Below are 20,106 nucleotides of genomic sequence, written 5' to 3' on the forward strand. Positions count from 1 at the left end.
AGATAGTGACATCAATTTACTCACAAAAATATTAAAAAATAAAAAAATCACATATAAGGTTAAAAAATTCTTACAAAATAGGGCAATAGACAATAATTTTATGCGTATTAGCATAAGTGATTTAGATATTAAATTAATAGCTTTATACGTTAATATTCTTTACAAATTATTTTGTTCAATTTCATTTCTTTAAATAATTTCACACCTTCTACTTGAGATTAGAAAAAGAAAAAGAATTATATACATTAATGCAAGTGTACAACCACTCAACCACATTCAACCACCAAAGCATTCAACTATTACCCTATCAACATTCCTAATAGACCTCCCAAAAAAATAAAAATAAAAAGCAAAAAACAAGGGCAACTCTAAGAAATAAAATAATTACAAAATCAAACAATATAATCTTCCCTAACTTTCCATTATTCAACAGTCTATCACACACACTCATTGGGCCCCATCATCCATCTCAATCTCACAATAAACAAAAAGGCTGCTAACCTCTGACCGTCACCAATCAGCACTCACCATTTCCATTACATGTAACATTACAAACATTACAACATTACCCACCGAACTTAAAACAAAGACAGAGAGTCAAAAACCAACCCCATCAACCCATTAGCCATTAAGCCATTAACCTTCACTTGTAAATCACTCTTCGCTCTCTCCTCATCTCATCTCATTCATTCATTCTTTCATTCATTTTGGTCCCTTTTTTCATGGCATGTAGCTACCAGGAGTCCAAGACCAATATCTTATTAACAAAGCATTTAATGCCGTAGCCATGTTGCCTTTTCATTTCAGTTTCAGGATCTAAAACTTCGAACCAGACTCTTATCTTTTCTTTTGCTTTGTTTGTTTTGTTTTGTTTTTTTTTTTCACCTTGGTTTTGTAATTGTAAGAGATCCAATGGGTAGCGGCAGCAAATGGAGAAAAGCAAAGCTGGCTCTTGGCTTGAACATGTGCTTATATGTTCCTGAAGCTAGAGACCGAGACTATTCACCGTCACCATCGTCACCTTCATCAAACTCAACAACAACAGCAACTCAGCCAAGACTCTCCGACGCCGTTTCCCTCTCTCCGTCCGGTCAGGCTACCTCTCCCTCTTCCTCCGCCCACCGCTTGTCCAAATCCGGAAACCCCAAATCCTCCAAGGTTATTTCTCGCCAAACCCACTTTTACTTTTGCTTTTGCCATATTCTATTAAAAGGTTATTATTTTTATTTTTTATTTTTGGCTAATCTTAGCTGTTTCTTTATTAAAGTTCATTTTTTTGGTGTCTTTTTTTTAATGAGTTTAAGTTATCATGAAGATAGAAATTTTGCATTGTAATTCTGTTATTTTGGGTTTTTTCTTTTTTAATTTTATGTGGCTGTTGTTGTCATTTTTGAGTCACTGTGAAGTTTGGATTTTGATTTTTCTTTTAACTAGTGTAGTTAGCTAGCTAGTCGCAAGGCTGTTGTCATGTGGGGCATAGAATTGGTAAGTGATAATGTGATAGATTCTGAATTTTCAGAAGATGGGAATTTGTTGTCTTGTAATTTTCAACTCTCTTGTTGTGGCCTGTGGGGGGTGAAGGTGAGAAAGTGGGACTAACTAGACCTTTTATTAGGGACCATTGTTCATTTGGCTTATTAGAAAAGGAATACACTGTCACTGTTATCTATCTTAACTTTTCTCCTTCTCTTGATGAAATATCTCTCTCTCCTTTTAATGTTATTTGAGGAAAAAGGGCTGTATACAGTTGATTCAGAAATAGAAAATGGATCTTATCAAAAAAAGAAAAATAAAAAGAAATAGAAAATGGAAATAAAAATTTTGAAACTAGCCCATCATTTTTTTTACTTCTTTTAATGTGCTCTTTGTATTTGTTTTTATGTTTTTTATTTTTTGGGTTACTGTGTTGAAAGATTCATGATTAGTATTATTTGATCGTTTTTTTACTTTTCAAAAAGTCACCAGTCCACTGCTTGGTGGTTGTTTAATTCCCCATTAGCTTTCTTTTGCAATGGTTTGACCACCTAAGATTTGACTTCTTTATTGGGTTGGCTTGCTGATTTACTGGTAAGATTTAACATTATTATCAATTTTTAATTGTAAAATTCTTGAGAGGGGGATTTGTGGTGCAGATGGGTTGTCTTCTAGTTCTTCTTTTGATGCACCACCAGCCTCAATAATAGAGCTATGTGCATAGACAAAGGGGGTCACTGAGACAATAGTGACATTTGAAATTTTCAATGCTTTTACAAGTTACAGCTGTTGGTGGTGTTACTTAAAAAGCCCATATAGCACTTTGGGATTGTGATATTGGAATGCTAGTTCCAATGCCACAACTAAATTTTGAAATGCATTCCAGTAATATGCAGACATATGCAGAAATATTTTATTCTTGCAATGGAAATTCACCAATGAAGAATGCTTTCAGGATTTCCTAAATGATTTCCAAAGAACTTCTTGAGGGGGATCTCTTCTCAAGTTTACTGGGACAGACTAGGCTATGTTGCAATTTATCTTTGTAATGCTGTCATGTGAAGTTCTAAATGCCCTAAAATTGTTAGTGTCTCATTGAATTTAACTTGATGTGTTAGATCCGTTTGGTCCCTAGTTGTTTCAGAATTGTGAACATATAGATTAATTAATGACCAAGATAAAAGAAAGATATTCATGGAGTGTCTGGAAAATTTTGGTGCTCAGCATCGTGCCGCTTGATGCTCTGAAATATCTGTAACTTTCAGGTTTTCATTTGAGATGTAAATACGTCTAGAGATATTGGTATTTGTTGGCATAATGCTTAAAACTGTTTTTAATAAATTTAGGAAGAAATTTTTAAAATTACATGTTATTACTGGGAACCTTTTAATACTTTCTTCTGGCATTGTGTAATCGTGCTGGTAGTTATTTTAGCTTTAATAATTTTTCATTTCTTTCTCTCACTCTTAGTTAGCTTCCATAAGAAATTATAATTGCATCAGTAACTTCAATTTGTTTCTTCTACATGTGTCTCTTGGCTGTTGCTAGTCATAGTCTTATGTACAATGATTGAAGGAATCCTGTGCACTAATAGCTTATCCTTCTAAAAACTGCAGAGGACATGTGCAATATGCCTAACCTCTATAAAACTGGGCCACGGGCATGCCATTTTCACTGCAGAATGTTCCCACTCTTTCCATTTCCACTGCATTACTTCTAATGTAAAACATGGGAACCAAATTTGCCCAGTTTGCAGAGCAAAATGGAAAGAAGTCCCATTTCAGAACCCTGCATCTGATCTTCCCCCTGGAAGATCAAGAATCAATGGTGTAGGATGGTCTCGGGATGATGCCTGGATGACTATTTTACAGCAACTTCCTTCTCCTCAGCTAGATATGAGTCGGCAGGTTAATTCAGTTTTTCATGCCCCTGAACCTAATACCTTCAATGATGATGAAGTTTTGAATCTCCAAGATGAGGTCCCTGAGAATGGCAATGAAACTACAACAGAAACTGCCGAAAACAATTCTAGTAGAACAATAGAGGTCCAAACATATCCTGAAGTTTCCGCTGTCCCAAGTGCAGTATCTCACAATAATTTTGCAATACTGATCCATCTCAAGGCTCCTAGAGGTAGACATATCAGCTGCCAGAATCAGATGCCAGTATCTCAAAATTCTCGAGCTCCAGTTGACCTTGTAACGGTGCTTGACGTTAGTGGCAGCATGGCGGGAACCAAGCTTGCTTTGCTAAAACGAGCAGTGGGGTTTGTGATTCAGAATCTTGGCCCCTCTGACAGGCTTTCTGTCATTGCCTTCTCCTCCACGGCTCGTCGCCTTTTCCCTCTTCGTCGAATGACTGAGACTGGTAGGCAGGAGGCTTTACAGGCCGTTAATTCCCTGGCTTCAAATGGTGGGACAAACATTGCTGAAGGCTTAAAAAAAGGTGCCAAGGTGTTGTTAGATCGCCAGTGGAAGAACCCAGTTGGCAGTATCATGCTATTATCTGATGGGCAGGATACATATACTGTGACTGGTGGCGGTGGGGCCAATTCTCGAACAGATTACAAGTCTCTTCTCCCGGTTTCAATCCATCGCGATGGCGGTACTGGCTATCAAATTCCCGTACATGCATTTGGGTTTGGTGCAGACCATGATGCTGCCTCAATGCATTCAATCTCTGAGATATCTGGGGGCACGTTTTCTTTCATAGAAGCCGAGGGTGTGATTCAGGATGCATTTGCGCAATGCATTGGAGGACTATTGAGTGTGGTAGCACAGGAGGTAGGGGTCAAGATTGAATGTGTTCATCCGGGTTTGCAAATAACTTCAATAAAGGCCGGAAGTTACCAGACCAGCTTGATGGCTGATGGAAGAACAGGCTCTATTGATGTTGGGGACTTGTATGCTGAAGAAGAAAGGGATTTTCTGGTTACAGTTGACATTCCAGCTAATGTTTCAAGCAAAGAGATGTCATTGCTAATGGTAAAATGTGCTTTTAGAAATCCCATTACAAAAGAAATGGTGATTTCTGATGAACCTAGTGAAGTAAAGATCCAGAGACCTGCGATGACTGGGCAACCTGTTGTCTCCATCGAAGTAGACAGGCAAAGAAACAGGCTTCGCTCAGCAGAGGCAATGGCTGAGGCCAGAGCTGCAGCTGAACATGGTGATCTATCAAATGCTGTCTCTCTCCTGGAGAGCTGCCGTAGGGCTTTGTCCGAGACAGTCTCTGCTCGGGCTTGTGACAAGTTGTGCATTGCGTTATGTGCCGAGTTGAAGGAGATGCAAGAAAGGATGGCAAGCCGTCGCATATATGAGTCATCTGGAAGGGCTTATGTTTTATCAGGTTTGAGCTCTCATTCGTGGCAGAGAGCAACCGCACGAGGTGATTCCACTGATAGTTCAAGTCTTGTGCAAGCTTACCAAACGCCATCAATGGTTGACATGGTGACCAGGTCTCAAACCATGATCTTGGGGAATCGTCCTCCGTCTCAACGAAAACTCCGTCAAGCTCAGTCATTTCCTGGCCGGCCGCAGCCGAGGTAATGGTTATGATTGGTCTTTGAAAATTCTCCTCACCCTACATTCACATATTCTATATCCATGGACCTTTCCGTTTTAAGTTTTTATTTGTTTTCCGTTTTGTGATTTGGGGTATAAACTGAAGAGAGAAAGAGCTAAGGTGCAATGGTTTTACATGGTGATGGTGGGTATATATACTTGAATTGCTATGTAAATGAATAAAAAAAATTGGGGGCGAGCTGAGTTGAAAAAGGAAAAAATGGTGAAAAGGAAAAAGAGGGAGTAGGGGGTTTACATAGTTTGATTCTGGGATAATGTATATATCCTGAAGTGGGTGTTTTTTTTTATTTGAGAAGAGGGGGTATAAATAGTGTAATTGTGGGGATACTTGGGGCGAATTCTCCAACTATATATATCATTGGTATAACTGCTTTTTTATTTTTTATTTTCCAAAAAAAATTATGATCAATCTTGTTTTGACAAAGCACGCTCAGACGGAATTGGTGCTGAATTTCATGTCTGATTTGTCAAGTTATGTGCAAAAATGAATCTTTTGTTAAATCCAGCAACGCGGCAAAAGTTATTAAGACTGATGAAATGCAGGTTGAAAATTTTTGTCTTATATTTCATCCAAAGCTTGAAACTTTGAGGCATCATATTTTTGGGTAAAAAAGGCACCCGTTGCCGCAACAAAACAAAGCAACAAAAAGAATAATCTGAATGCGTCCGATTGTATATCAACAAGGCTTTGAATCCCTGTGCCACCAGCCCAATGAGTCCATGACCACCATTCAATGGATTGCCTCCTAAGTTGTGGATTTTGTTGATGATGCATACTCAACATCAGACAAGAACTCCCAAATCCGAATAGATAAGAACAACGTACAATACTTGATTTGAAGAATAGGAGCCGTCAATTTTTCATAAAATGGGGACAAATCGACTGATTTAATAAATTCCTTGAAATTTAAGGAGAAACGTTAAACATGAAATTTGGAGAACCCATGTTGATGGACGCTGAAATACTATTCATTCAAAGATGCCCCGGAAAGAATTATATTACAATTATAGGTACCTTAACCTTATTTCAAAATTTTATTGTGAATATTTCTATATTAGTTTTTGATTTTTTTTTTGGCATTATAGTAAATAATTAAAATTTATTTCTCAAAGATAATTAATCTATTTGAATTAAGATATATTCAAAACCCTCATCTTAACATTCAAAAATTACTTTTTTTTTTCTATTGAAATAAATATTAATTGATAAATATACATTTACAGAGTGTTTGGAATACAAAGTTTATATTACAACATGTGATATCGATATAAACCCTCATTAAGTACTGATTAATTAATTATCAACGATTCCTATGAGATATTTTTGGAAGAAAGAAACTTGGAAGTGCCGATATTTCCATCATAACGATATACATCGTCGTCCTGTGTCAGTGTCTCCCTTCGAATGGTATGAACCTTTTCACTAACAACATCAATGAGTTATTTAATTCAATAAAGTCAAGACTAATCATAGAATATTATCTTTAATCAGACGGATCATAATCTGTCACGCCCATATTAAAAAAAAAAAAGAAAACAGTTGGCAGGTATGCACATATCGAGTATTGGACTGCCACGTGATCCCCTGCATTAAGCATGGAGGCGCGACCTCGTCATCAGTGCATGGAGACCCCATTTCTGATGCGCTTCATTTCATTCATTTGATTGCCCACATTTTCTGTTTTTGCATCTAGTAACACGAGTACTTTAACTAAACTACAGAACTACAGAAGTGCTTAAATGCAAGAAGCTGCTTTTTTTTTTTTTAAAGTGCTTCAGTAGCTAAGAGGAGACAGCGTAGCATTAGCATTGCTGTTGGAGACACATACACGCTGACAACAACAAAAAACAAAACAAAGAAAAGAAAAGAGAAGCTGTCACTTCTGTTTAGGTACGCCATTCTCGCCGTCTTTTTATAAACTATTTCAATTTCCAAGTGCTTTTATGTTTAACTTGTTGCATTTTTTTCAGTAAAAGTTTCTACACAGTCTTTAATTGGCATTTTACTAAATTGAGCAGAGACCAGTTTTTTAGTTTTGACTGGCATTGTACTAAATTAAGGAGGAGGAGATTCATTAGTTTCAATGATCGATGGTTAACGGCTAGTCTGCGGACGAACCCCACGTCATTGATCATCACCATCTGATCTAAAAAATACAGCACGCGTTAGTTTGATGGTCAGAAGGTGGTCCCCATCTTCGTCGCACCGGGGCCCACATGATGCAATGTTCAGTGTCTGTTCTGGGCAGCCGACACCCACTCAGGTGGGGTCAACTTTGAGCGTTACGTTTGAAACTCTACTCTACAAAAAATGTAACATATGGCTTTGATTTGAAGACAAGTTTTTGTAGACGTTGCCCCGTTTTGGATTTTATAGAAATTATTATCTTTTTTGTTTTGAAAAAAATTTTCCTTTTCTAAGACAGAACCATGTAGGAAAATTTATGAGCTTTTAATTTTAAGCAGTGATTTTAGCTACTAGAATGGTTGAGGAGTCTCTGTCAGGTGTGCAAATGGGTTGCTTTCAATGAAAGTGCTGATTTATTTATCTAATTATTGCTAGCTAAATCCAATGACCCTTTTGATTATTTTTCATCAACTCATCAATCTCTTTCTGTTTTATTCAGCATTGTCCTTTATAGACTTTTTATCCTTTTAATAGTTATCAGTTTATCTTCTGGGTATGATCGCTTTGCTTGGTTCTGCATTTTTTGTCAAGAATTTGAGGAGTTTTGACTAAATTGGTATGTCATTTTAGTGCTTTTTATTTAATTTTCTCTATTGAACTCTGGCTTTGGATTCTTTTTTGTTCTAGAAATTGTTGATGAAATTGCATTAAGTGCATGACTCTTGTCGACAATCTTAGTGAACTGTGTGATTCGTTTTGAGGGGTCATTAGTTTATAAAAGAACTTGCAGCCCAGCTGAGCTTCTGTCTTAATTGCTTCGTGTAACTAAACTGCATGCTGTTGCAACTTGTATTGAAATACTGTACATGTGCCTGCTTCTTTGGACAGACAATAGTGCATTTATGACTTTTGGTTATGTATCATTATCTTACAGAGTGCAGCTAGCTCACAACAGTTGATTGCTAATAGAGTGCATATGGCATTTGTCACTAAACTTTGTATTAAGAGTACCATAAATGGTTGTTAATGTAGAACCCTTTATAGTAGTAGACTAGTTGTTTTATCTTTCTACATTGGGTACTTTGTACTGTAAATTGAATAGGATTGGAAGCTTCCCTTGTTTGTTGGCCAACCCAGAAGTTTTCAATTCCTAATCCCTCCAATTTCATTTACATTGTTTTCTTGGTTTTTTAATGCATTTGAAATGTTCTTGAAATATCACAATCTTAACTCTTGGTCTGATAGCAGGAGACCTTTATTCAATTGAACTTGAGTTTCCTCCCCTGTAAATATGTAATTTGTCTTAAATATTTTCAAACATCTTTGTTTGTTAACACCATTCTATTGATCTACAGTGCAATTTTTCCACCATGTTTTCAGGTTCTTGTATATGCTTTTTATTTATTTATTTTTAGGTTTCTTCATTGGATCGTCCATGTTCTCTGGACCTGGATTTTTCATAGTTTTAAATCTAATGGTTCCTCTCTGCGTCTTGTTTTGCACATGCTCAAAGCTTTTGTTGTTGTATGTTTTGGGCAGATTGGCAGATCTAAGAACAAAAGAGTCTGAAGAGTAGACTTCTGGTTACCAATGAAGGTTATTATTCTCCTTTCTTATTATCTCTCAATATGTTTTGGAAATTTTTTTTATCATAATGCTCTTTTAAATGATTCTCCCAATAAGTTTGAGTTTTTGACTGCTTTAAACTATGTTATTCACTTTGTAATTATTTCTGGGAATTACTCATGATTGTTGTTCACATGGCTTACCAGATAGAATTATATATCTGCAAAATTTACCTGATGGGAATTATGTATTTTTGTTATAAGGAGTGATAGAATCAGGAGGAACTAAAATATTTAGTCTAATGCTTCATTTACAGTTGCAAATTCAATGAGGATTGAGTGTCTATATTTCTCTCATCAATACTTGTTTGGCTCTCATTTTGTTGTCTTATCACAGGTTTGGAATTACTTGGAGAACTACTGCTTATATTCTTTTGTCAATATCTAATCTCCAAAGCTTGTAAATGATATGATCCACCATATTATTTATGAAATCTAGTAAATCAATTGATCTTCTCAAAGATCAAAGTGCTGATGTCGCATGATAAGAGTGAGACGGGGGGATCTGTCGGATTTTAAATAAATGTTGTTTTGTTATTGTAGGATTAATTCTGGAATTTAAACATTCGATTAACTGATGTTATTGTAGGATTAATTCTGGAATTTAAACATTCAATTAACTGGCCTTTTCTTTCTCTCCAGTGTCTGCATTTGCATAAATGAAGCTCCAAGTGAAAGTTACCTTTGCTTGTCTCATTGGTTTGATCTGGATTCAGCGAAGTATTTGTGGTTGGTATTAATGTTTGTGATGTTTTGATTTTCTATATCTACTTTTCTGTCCCATAACAAAATTATAGGACATAGTATATACACCCAAGGGTGGCTGGGATAAGGTATGGCAAAGCCTGTTATCTTGCTTGACACAATTCGTATGCAATGAACCTTTAGAAAATGTCTGCTTGGAGAAGTTAGGAAAATTGCAAAACCCAAGGGTGCTTTTTACATCCCCAAGTCAACAATTTACTGCAGACAAGATTTTCTGTTTGTGCAATGTACAAAGGAATTGCACCATAATTGCTACTATTTAAATAATAGCTGCGAAGCTCTCATTTTGGTTGTTTACTATGTGGCAGATAAACTTTCTGAGAGATCAGGGCAAAAAAATTGGAAGTGCACTTGTTCTTCATCATTGCAAGGAGACCAGAGTAATATTCTGAAATTGAACTGCTCTAGATCCTGTGATTGCAGTCCTGGTATGCTGCTGATTTTATGGTATAATCATCCAGAATTTTTAAATTGCTATTAGCATTTTTTTTGTTGTGATAAAATGATTCAATAGTGCATGATCTCGTTACCTGTTAATAGTTTACTTCACCTACATATATGTTCACTTTAGTGGCAGGAAAATATTTAGGAGATGGAACGAAAAATAAGTTCCAGGGAAGTCTATGTAGCTATGTGCTAACCTGGATTAACGCAGAATATTCACGATTCTAAAAACCCTTATCTAGAGTATACAAGGCCATTTTTCTCATATTTGACGGTTAAACAATATGGGTTTCTTGATATCTCTGTCAGTATAATGACTATAAAAGTAAATAAAACCTCATCCATTTTTTAGTCAATTTCCAACTAGAAAGTAGGATTGAATAATTTAGAGTCCTTGACATACTATTTTTAAAATATTCATTTTGGAATCACTAGTTGTCAGATTTTTTTATTCTTCAGGAAAGACCACTCGACACTCTAATGTATTCCACTTACACACTCTCACCCCAACCCGTTGTTTCTTTCTTTTATTATTATTAGTATTTTTAAAGAATAAAAGAACCCTGTACGTAAAGTCACGATGTTTGATGCTGTACATTCATCTTTTTATTTGAGAGTAAATTTTGTTGAATGACTTAGGAATACCTCATGCCAAGGCTTTATGTGTCTGCAAACATTTATGTACATCATGTTTGAATGATATGAAAGACTGACTGCATTAGTCATCTATGTAGCAGTTGGAGGATCAAGTGAAGGTAAATGGACATGTATATGTGCTGCTGATGGATTACCTAAAGTAGCAGCTAACAGCTATGATACCACCTGTTTTGCTAGCTGCACCTGCACGTCAGGTACCTTTTCCTTTATTACTCCTTACAGAAATAATATCTTTGAACAATTCAATAGGTCTTAGTGGTAATATATTTTATTGACGCATTTACATTGACTCGTTTAGTTTCAAAATAATCATTTGTTTTTTTCAAGCAAATTGCTTTATTAGGACTACTTGTTCCGAGGAATCATGAATAATCAAAGATTTGATACCTTCTAGTATTGGTTTAATATTAAATCAATGGCTGGATAAAAAAAGAACCAGATTGTTAGGCTTTTTTGGATAGAATTTTTGGTAACATATAGTATGAATTCAGAAATATTGCCCCAATGATTAAAAATCATGCAGTTTATGTATACATGAAAGCATGTTGTATTGATAGTGTATATCTTCTCATTTCTGCATGATACTTATGTTTTATATATTAGATTATTATTCATTTTCTGATGTTCAAATGATAGAGTTCAGGAGCTTACCAGTGGCATTCAATTGCTTAACAGGTTCTGTCAGCGGCGTGAAAGCTTCAGGGAAGCACATTTCAAGTAAAGTTGTTGTGATCGTTCTATTACTATGTGTAATACTCACAACAATTGCATTTCTCATGCTGGTACTATGCTACGTCTATCGAAAGGGCAAGTTCCGTCTCCGATCATCTGTTATTTCTTCGGATAAAGAAAGTTGCAACAGTGCTACCAACTTAATAAGTCACAGGATTACATCAGTTCCTGAAACTAGAGTTGAGGTTGTCTCCCCTATTGATCTTGCGACAGGTAAATGGGCTAATACAAATGGTTATAACCTCTATCCATGATGAAATTAAGTTGTTTATCTGAAAATGACCTATCAGTTGCTAATCATTCCTTAGGTTTACTAATTCTGAAAAGCTGAATGCATATATTCTACTATTTGCACACAGTACTAACATATTTTCATCTTCCCCCCACCCCCAACTTGGACTTGATAAATTTCTGTAATTCTGTATTTTCTATTTTCCAGGCTGTTTCCTGAAGACTACATTTTGTAGGAGCAAAACATGGACTATACATGGAACGATTATCCGATTCTCATACTCTACTTTGGAACATGCAACAGATAAGTTCTCTGGTTCCAATATTGTAGCGCAAGGAGGAAGTAGCTATGTGTATCGAGGTCAACTCACAGATGGTAGAATTGTGGCGGTTAAGCGATTCAAAACTCAGGGAGGGCCTAATGCTGACTCTGTCTTTTTAACGGAGGTACAATGTCAACTTGACAGAGGGTTTCATGTGTTGTTTAAATTTTAGCCTTTTCTCTCTTCATTTATTTCTCAAAATAAATAAGGTAAAAAAACCAAAAAAAAAATCCCCTTGACACTGGAGCCACTGAAAATTTGTTGTTCTCCTCAGGTTGATATGTTATCAAGACTTCATCATTGTCATGTGGTGCCGTTGGTTGGCTACTGTTCGGAGTTCCGTGGGAAACGTGCTATGAGGCTACTGGTATTTGAGTTCATGCCTAATGGTAATCTGAGGGATTGTTTGGATGGGGTGTTGGTAGAGGGCATGAACTGGGATACTCGTGTAGCAATTGCAATTGGAGCTGCTAGGGGTTTGGAGTATCTACATGAAGCAGCTGCACCAAGAATTTTGCACAGAGACATCAAATCTTCAAATATACTTCTTGATGAGAATTTGAATGCAAAAGTAAGAATCTTGATTTCTCTAAATCTCCATAAAAAGTATTAAATTCGAGTGAGGCAGCGCCCGGGGGGGGGGGGGGGGGGGGGTGGGTCAAAAAGTGGAGTTGACCGTGCATATGGTTGAATTAGTAATACATCTATAATTTCAATGTTCATAAATTTATATTCTTATTTAGCATTGATATTTATTTAATTATTAAACATGTGCAGATAACTGATCTTGGTATGGCTAAACGTTTAAAAGCTGATGGCCTTCCCAGTTGTTCCAGTTCTCCAGCAAGAATGCAGGGAACATTTGGCTATTTTGCACCAGAGTATGCTATGGTTGGAAGAGCGTCTCTCATGTCAGATGTTTTCAGTTTTGGGGTAGTTCTACTTGAACTTATTACTGGTCGGCAACCAATCCATAGATCAATTACCAAAGGGGAAGAAAGCCTTGTTCTGTGGGTAAAGTCCATCATAACTGATGCTTCTATTTGTCAAAGCTTCATTGTAAGCTGATTTAATAATTAATTATTGGGCAATCACCTAAACTTTTATGTTCATTATAGACTAAGATCATGCCTCTTAGCTTATAATTACTCTGACATCCAGCTTATGATTTCATCAGAATGCACACACATTGGTATAAAACACATTGCACTTATGCAAACTAGGTGAAGTGTCTTGTCAGTTCCAATTTCTAGTTTCTACTGCTTACAAGTTTCAGAGCTGCATTCTCATAATCAAGATTGTGTGGTTTTGATTTTGCAGACTGCGACTGGTATATATCTAGATCATATTTGACAAAATGTGGATATGATTTGTCTGTATCTCGTCTTGTGTAGGCAACCCCTCGTTTACAGGACAGTGGAACAGTGATAGCTGAGTTGCCTGATCCACGCTTAAAAGGGGATTTTCCCAAAGAGGAGATGCAGATTATGGCTTACCTTGCAAAGGAGTGCCTACAGTTGGACCCTGATGCTCGACCAACCATGAGTGAGGTTGTGCAAATCCTCTCAACCATAGCACCGGATAAGTCCAGAAGAAGAAACATTTCTCTGAATCTCTTTCAGGTAATTACCATGTTACTAAGTAGTTTTATGTACTTTCAGTTGACATCCACCCTGAAAATCAATTGCAATGTGTGCATGTCGCTTCACACTCTTGAGACTCCATTAAGGAATTTTATAAATGCCCTGTTGAGGATCTACTAGTGACTGCCTGTGTTATTTCCAGTTCTTGAGAAATTGGATGGTTAACCAGTGTTTATTCCATGGTATTCGGACTACTTTATGAAGTCTGAGCTTCAACCGCAACTCATTCCCAAGAGTTTCTAAAGAATTGTCATGTGCTTCAATATCAGATAGGGAGTATTACTTGCTCCATCGAATGCCACAATATGGCATTTAAAACTTTTTTAATCTAGTCGTTCCACTTTCTGTGACCCTTTCTAAAATATTAACAAAATAAAATAGTTATTTGCTTTTTTTATCTTCTTAACAGTAGTTAACCATGAAGAGATTTAGGTGTAGCACTTATCTCACTTGCTCACTGTTTAGTCATATTTCACTCAAACTTGAAAAAAGATGTGTGGATTTACGCTGTTGGTAATTTTTCTAGATATTTTCAGCCGGTGGCATGGAGAAGGAACCATCCATAGAAAGACCAGACAATCTATTTGAGACACTCATTGAATCAGAAGAGTTGAAGAAGGCAACATCTTTTGGGTCACCTAGGTGCTCACAGGCAGTAGACACTGACATTACTCTTAATACCGGAAGCAATAGTAAGGAAGAAGATACAGTTTCAACTGAGTACATGGAGAAGCTGCTCCTTCTTACCTCAGAAGTTAGGAGTAGCCGTGCCCCAGACATTGAAACAGTGGACTTAACTGAGCCTCGGTTTGAATCGTTCTGCATGAAAAATGTTAATTCCCCCTGACAAAATATCCCACATGTGCGAAGGACTCTGGAAAAGAGTAACTATTTATTCGGTCCAGAATAAATTCCTTTGGTGTAAAAATTTGTTTTGGTTTCTTGGTGCTGCTCTAGGCTGGACGAGGTTATCTAATTATTTTAGAGGAAGCAAAGAGGTTTTTCGGAGGACTTGCTCCATTTGATTCATTTTTCTGATGCATGAACAAATTATATCAAAGGCTGTTTTTATATTTGATCATTTCTTTTTCTTTGTTGTTGTATATATGTTCGTGTTTGTACAGTAAATCATTTATAATGTCAAATTTCAAACTAGTTACTGTCAAAAAACATTATGTTTCAATGTGCAAGTATTTGATTCATTTATTTATTTTGGAATTAAGGCATAGTTGAGCTGAGTTGAGGGTTACTCAAGTTTTAACGAGCTTGAGAAGCAAGTGTGGACATGATCTTCTTGAACTCCAAAAACAGGAAAAAACCGCATCCGTTTTATGAAATTGTGGAGGCTTTTAGACTCTATGGATCAGCAACGTGGAAGCAACTGAATGCTTCCAATTATGAGAGTTTATATCATGCCTTGTTATGGGCTGATGGCAAATATTAAATGATCCTTTCTTTTTATCGCCAGTACTTCAAAAGTAGCCGTCCGCAAGTCTACTACGTGTACCTTTTACAATCCTGAAGCCTCTCTTTGAATGGCAGATGAGAATTGACTTGGAAGACAGGAAGGTGCAACTTTTGGACATGATAGTAAGTTATTTACTGAGACAACCCCAACAGCCTCTCTTAAGCAGAAGCAAGTCTCTCGTTGCCTGTCATTTTGAGCAGCTGTTTTAAGCTTTTTGGACCAGTAATGGACCCTCCTCCTCCGCCAAGCACGCCACTGCTGCAGCCTGCACGCCCTGCCGCACCCAGCAGAGGGTTCTTGGACTCATGGTAAGATGTCGATTTCACTTTTATTTATATTTTTTCCTTTTCCTTTTATATTTGCATCAATGAACTTGCCGCAAAGTTTGGATATGACAATGATTATGCATTTCTTTTTTCCATGTATTCTTTTGTACACATCGGGTAGTTTGTGGTTTCTGAGCTGCTGTGGGTTGTTCAGATGCTGCTGCCCTCCACTCTTTGAGCCCGGGACTTCCCCTTCCTAAAGCTTCATCTGATGACTGGCCCCTGCTGGTTTTTAAGTGTTTCTGTGAAGGAATTAGTGAATGAAAGTTTGTAGAAATTTTAATTTCTTCTGAATTGACCTTAGAATCATGTTAAGCACATTCAATGATATTCATATCCTTGTAATTCTATTGTACTATTTGTGGCATTGATTCTTCTTCTTTATTTCATTTATATTCATCAACTCCTGAGAACCTGCAAGATTTTTCTCATAGCAACTTACAGCTTTCTTAATTGGCATTCAGCAGGAGGCAGGATTGCTGTGTTTTGTTTCACTTCTTAGTTAAAAGAAATGAAAAAATCCGCTGAGCCATCCCAGTCTCTGAGATGATATCAAGATTCATGAATTGGTATGCTGAAACCAAATAGCACTGGAGCAAGTAGCAATTTCAAAATGGCACACCTGTACCTTTTATATATAAGTCAAAAGAAAAAGCATGTGCAATAGCCTAGTAGTTCATCTTCATTTATAAGCAAACTAAGAAAACGATATGCAGTCCATAAACTACATTATCAAATACCAAACATGGCTCGCTTAACTTTTACAACAGGATTAAAGTTGTATGTCATGTCGTGTAAAAGCTTAGTAAGTAGACGACATATAGTACCCTTGTAAAATGAAGGGGGTATTTCGGTATTTTCAATTTATTATTGCGTTAGAAGTGAAAGTCATTACACGGGAATTATTTCTCATAATACAATACTTCATGTGGCGAAAATATATATATATGTATGTATATATAACTCACAGGGCAAGTGAGCGTTTCAAGTGAGAGCTTCGCGAGATGTTTTGAGGAAGTTACAAAAGGAAGAAGAAGCAAAACAAAGAGAATGGCAGCAAAGCCTAGTACTACAACAACAGCAAAAGCCACGTACTCTCCGATTGACCCTACCAGAAAAACTCGCCCACCCATTTTTTCTGGCTCCGATGTGGACTGGCTCCGACCCGACTCCCGTGGGTTTCACCAGTGCAGACCCGCCTGTAAGCTCCCCCTTTTTTCTATTTTGCTAATATCTCTATTTTTTTTTTTTTTGGGTTTCCTTTTTGAGCTCTCTATTGAGCAAAATAGGAACTTGTGTGACGTTTGATCAGGCTTTGAATGTTGGTCCTTTTTTCCCCCCTTATTAATGTTTTTAATTATATTTTAAAAAAATTGCATCTTTGGGTTGCTATTTAAGTGCATGTATTCTAGCATGTTTGTTTAGTTTATATGAAATTTTAATTTTATTGCCTTGGTCTTTACTATTGTTCTGTTAGTAATTCCATGAACTTGGAGCCAAGAAATGTGAACTTTTTGCCTTGAAAACTAAAGGATGAATCTTTAATATGTAGTGGAGTATTGATCAAGATTTGCATTGAATACATCCCCGTTCCACTTTGAAAGTGTTCTTATTTCGTGATGTCTTGTTGTTACTTGCAGTTTTCCGCACTGGCGCTGTGAATTCAGCATCGGGGTCTGCTTATGCTGAATTTGGAAACACCAAGGTGATTGTGTCCGTGTGAGTATGTTCCGAACCTTTTTTAACAGTCATGTCTGGCTTTCTCTATATTTGGAGATGGGATTTATATTCTCTCTTGATTTAACTAGAAACGGTTCTTCTGTACGTTGACAGTATTTCTCTGCTATTTTCTACTCCTGCTTCTGTGGTATACGTATACCTCAAGCAATTTGAGATGATCGTGACTTGAGTTTATCTCAAATGTACTTGGTTTTTATTTGATCAGATTTGGGCCTAGAGAAAGTAAGAAAGCAATGATGTATAGCAATATAGGTCGATTGAATTGTAATGTTAGCTATACAACTTTTGCTACCCCTATTCGTGGACAGGTACATGCGACACCCATTTATGAATATAAAAAAATTCTTTTTCTTGTTTTCTTCTTATTATTTGATGTAAACTATGGAATGCTAGGGATCGGACCACAAAGATTTTTCCTCTATGCTTCACAAAGCTTTGGAAGGTGCAATAATATTGGAAACATTCCCTAAGACAACCGTGGATGTATTTGCATTGGTTTTGGAATCTGGAGGCAGTAAGTTTACAGTTTTCAATAATGACTCCATCAATTTGGAACTTTCACCTGAAGAATTTTCATTCAAGAAAAAAAATTAAAGGAACCAAAAAAGTGGGAAAAAAAAGTGACGAAAAATATTGTTAAGGAATTTAAGTTTGGCTTCATGTTTTCTTATATCAAGCTGCAACGACAATTTTGACTGTTTTTGCTAATCACTTACATTTCCTTTTTCCCTGATGTATGAGAATCTTATTTCTATGTAGTCCAAGCTATTGATTTATTGAACTTTCCGTTTTTCTCTAATGTTTTCTGTACCTCAATCATTTTCAGTATTAGTCAACCAAGAATATTATGCTTCTAATGATAAATTATGAAATTGAAAATAAACTGTAGCTCACCTTAGTTCGTCTAGTAGGTCAAACTATCTTTCGACGGGCAATAGTCATCATTTTGTGAAATGATTGGGCCAAATATGGAAAGGAAGTAGCCTTAGGAAATTAAGTGGCCATTCAAGGAATGGAGGACATAAAGCATGATAATTCTTTCATTCTCTATAGCAGTGCTTTTATAGTTTCTGTTAAATCCTGGCTATTGCCAGGCATAAGATTTCTTGTTAAGCAAGTTGATGAGCTCGATACTCTTTGGTTTGCTGTAGGTGATCTCCCTGTGGTGATATCATGTGCTAGTGTCGCCCTGGCGGATGCGGGCATTATGATGTATGACCTCGTTGCCTCTGTTTCTGTGGTATGAATCTTGTACAGATATGGATCTTCCTCTTTCTATTTGCATTTTCAGTATGTTGTTTGTTTTATAAAATATCAATCTTATTGCTTAAATGATTTCACTTCATGCGGAACTTTTGCTCATTTTCTGGTTCTTTATTTGTGTTCTCATGCTATTGCATATATTTTTTGGTGCCTAGTCTTGCCTAGGGAAGAATCTTCTTATTGATCCAGTGCTGGAGGAGGAAAGCTACCAAGACGGAAGTTTAATGATAGCTTGTATGCCTTCTCGTTATGAAGTCACTCAATTGACGGTTACTGGGGAATGGTCAACCCCTCATTTTAATGAGGTACATTAATGAGCTTTGTCATATCAACTATTTTCTTCATCAAAACCTTGAGGGTTGGTGGTGGCATTTCTATGTGAAAATGTATCTTTGTTTAGAAGTTCATTTATAGCCAATATTACTTCATACAAATTAAGTTGGTAATATCAAATATGCTAATGAAAAATGATCCTTCACAATTTCTCGGAAAACTTCAGATAAATTCTAAATCATGAATGCTCATATGTTTCCATGAGCTAGGATTTGAATGGTGCCTAAAGATCTAACTTTGCTTTTGCTTGCAGGCAATGCAGCTTTGCCTCGATGCATCTGCTAAGCTTGGAAAAATCATGAGATCATGCTTGAAAGAAGCAGCTTCTGACGAGCAAGAATAGGAAGAAAGCTCCTCCCCCTCCCCCCTCCCCCTCTTTTTTTATAAGTTAATGTGATAGAGGTCTACTGTTCAGATATCGATGTTCTTCTCTTCTTTTTCTGTTTTTCAGAAAAAGAACTTGAACAAATTTTGTGAGAATTTTATGATAGAATTCGGCTTTCCAATTTTGATGATTGTATATTCGTTTTACTTCCATTAAATTTCCGCTTTAGAAATGGTAAAACAATTGCAGAGATTCAAGGTAAATAACCAGAGAGTTTCAACCAGAAATTGACTACCAGTCGGCTGTCCCTTTGAACACAATTCCATGACTAAAATTGCAACGTTGAAACGACAGTATAAGACAAATTGATCTTTTTTCCTTTTTAGGAAAACATGTGTTACTTTTCCATGAGCGTGCATCTATCTAACGTTGTTAAAATGTAAAGCTCTTAGAGTATATTTGCAAAAATGTGAACAAATCCGCATTTAAGTACTTGATCTTGTTTTAATTCTGAACCTGGATTTCTTTAATAAATGTAATGTACCAATTTTTTTTTTTTTTGTTTATGAGATAATATTAATAAATGTACTTTAAAAGCAAGGATATGCACTCTTTCATATGGGATTTTCTTCTGATCTTAAAGTATTGCAAATCAATGAAGGAATCCGAAAAGGAAAGAAACAGAGGAGATCAAAACAAAAGTAATGCATAACTTGTTAGAGCTTAGCTGTGACAGAGAGTCCGTAAGTCCTCGGTTTCTCTCCTTTTTCTCTTTTCTATAACAGAACTTGTGTGCCTTTTCAGTTAAGAAACTTAACATCTTCATATGAATATAGGCAGATTTAATTCGATTTTAATAACCAAAAAAAACAAGACTTAAAGAGTTTATGGGCATATGAAAATATCTGTTCAAGTATCAGTTAAGTGAAGAAAACTATTGATCACTCACATGTTCTGTTCTTACAACTCCTAAAACTTTTGGCCTTACAAGAAGGCATGGTCTCTAAAAGGGAACATGTTCAGACTCACTCTATATATAAACTTTC

At 36.4% G+C, this 20,106-nt stretch overlaps 3 protein-coding genes across 9 annotated transcripts; all 3 read left to right on the top strand.

The window, feature by feature from the left end:
• Positions 1 to 520: 520 nt before the first annotated feature.
• Positions 521 to 5,435, top strand: LOC112096107. Its single transcript, XM_024178956.1, has 2 exons — positions 521 to 1,158; positions 3,090 to 5,435. Exons 1-2 carry the CDS (start codon positions 913 to 915, stop codon positions 5,019 to 5,021), a joined length of 2,178 nt encoding a protein of 725 aa, XP_024034724.1. The 5' UTR covers positions 521 to 912; the 3' UTR covers positions 5,022 to 5,435.
• Positions 5,436 to 7,429: 1,994 nt separating this feature from the next.
• On the top strand, positions 7,430 to 14,686 carry LOC18035406 (receptor-like serine/threonine-protein kinase NCRK). Of its 7 annotated transcripts, XM_024178749.1 has the most exons (12): positions 7,430 to 7,562; positions 7,685 to 7,801; positions 8,725 to 8,781; positions 9,453 to 9,539; positions 9,884 to 10,003; positions 10,754 to 10,870; positions 11,352 to 11,621; positions 11,848 to 12,086; positions 12,237 to 12,533; positions 12,740 to 13,021; positions 13,357 to 13,584; positions 14,132 to 14,686. In XM_024178749.1, exons 4-12 carry the CDS (start codon positions 9,470 to 9,472, stop codon positions 14,450 to 14,452), a joined length of 1,944 nt encoding a protein of 647 aa, XP_024034517.1. In that variant the 5' UTR covers positions 7,430 to 7,562; positions 7,685 to 7,801; positions 8,725 to 8,781; positions 9,453 to 9,469; the 3' UTR covers positions 14,453 to 14,686. The 7 variants fall into 7 exon arrangements, with proteins under 7 accessions (XP_024034517.1, XP_024034516.1, XP_024034522.1 ...); XM_024178748.1 differs by having other exon boundaries at positions 7,430 to 7,801; XM_024178754.1 differs by having other exon boundaries at positions 7,430 to 7,801; positions 10,757 to 10,870.
• A 1,631-nt stretch (positions 14,687 to 16,317) lies between these two features.
• LOC18034699 (exosome complex component RRP41-like) lies at positions 16,318 to 19,244 on the top strand. The gene is made up of 7 exons (XM_006424481.2): positions 16,318 to 16,600; positions 17,040 to 17,118; positions 17,345 to 17,447; positions 17,533 to 17,653; positions 18,291 to 18,379; positions 18,558 to 18,707; positions 18,989 to 19,244. The coding sequence occupies exons 1-7, from the start codon at positions 16,450 to 16,452 to the stop codon at positions 19,076 to 19,078; spliced, it is 783 nt and encodes a 260-aa protein (XP_006424544.1). The 5' UTR covers positions 16,318 to 16,449; the 3' UTR covers positions 19,079 to 19,244.
• The last annotated feature ends 862 nt before the right edge of the window (positions 19,245 to 20,106 follow it).

The sequence above is a fragment of the Citrus clementina genome, unplaced genomic scaffold (assembly GCF_000493195.1).
Source record: "Citrus clementina cultivar Clemenules unplaced genomic scaffold, Citrus_clementina_v1.0 scaffold_8, whole genome shotgun sequence".
NCBI lineage: Eukaryota > Viridiplantae > Streptophyta > Magnoliopsida > Sapindales > Rutaceae > Citrus > Citrus x clementina.

What these genes read in the sequence shown, in the direction of transcription:
- LOC18035406 (XM_024178748.1), top strand. Translation starts at nt 9,470, where the DNA reads ATGAAGCTCCAAGTGAAAGTTACCTTTGCTTGTCTCATTGGTTTGATC. An exon ending in GATTCAGCGAAGTATTTGTG is followed by an intron (nt 9,540 to 9,883) that starts GTTGGTATTAAT and finishes ACTATGTGGCAG; the next exon opens with ATAAACTTTCTGAGAGATCA. An exon ending in ACTCTGTCTTTTTAACGGAG is followed by an intron (nt 12,087 to 12,236) that starts GTACAATGTCAA and finishes TGTTCTCCTCAG; the next exon opens with GTTGATATGTTATCAAGACT.
- LOC18034699 (XM_006424481.2), top strand. Translation starts at nt 16,450, where the DNA reads ATGGCAGCAAAGCCTAGTACTACAACAACAGCAAAAGCCACGTACTCT. An exon ending in GGTTTTGGAATCTGGAGGCA is followed by an intron (nt 17,654 to 18,290) that starts GTAAGTTTACAG and finishes GGTTTGCTGTAG; the next exon opens with GTGATCTCCCTGTGGTGATA. An exon ending in CAACCCCTCATTTTAATGAG is followed by an intron (nt 18,708 to 18,988) that starts GTACATTAATGA and finishes TTTTGCTTGCAG; the next exon opens with GCAATGCAGCTTTGCCTCGA.
- LOC112096107 (XM_024178956.1), top strand. Translation starts at nt 913, where the DNA reads ATGGGTAGCGGCAGCAAATGGAGAAAAGCAAAGCTGGCTCTTGGCTTG. An exon ending in GAAACCCCAAATCCTCCAAG is followed by an intron (nt 1,159 to 3,089) that starts GTTATTTCTCGC and finishes TAAAAACTGCAG; the next exon opens with AGGACATGTGCAATATGCCT.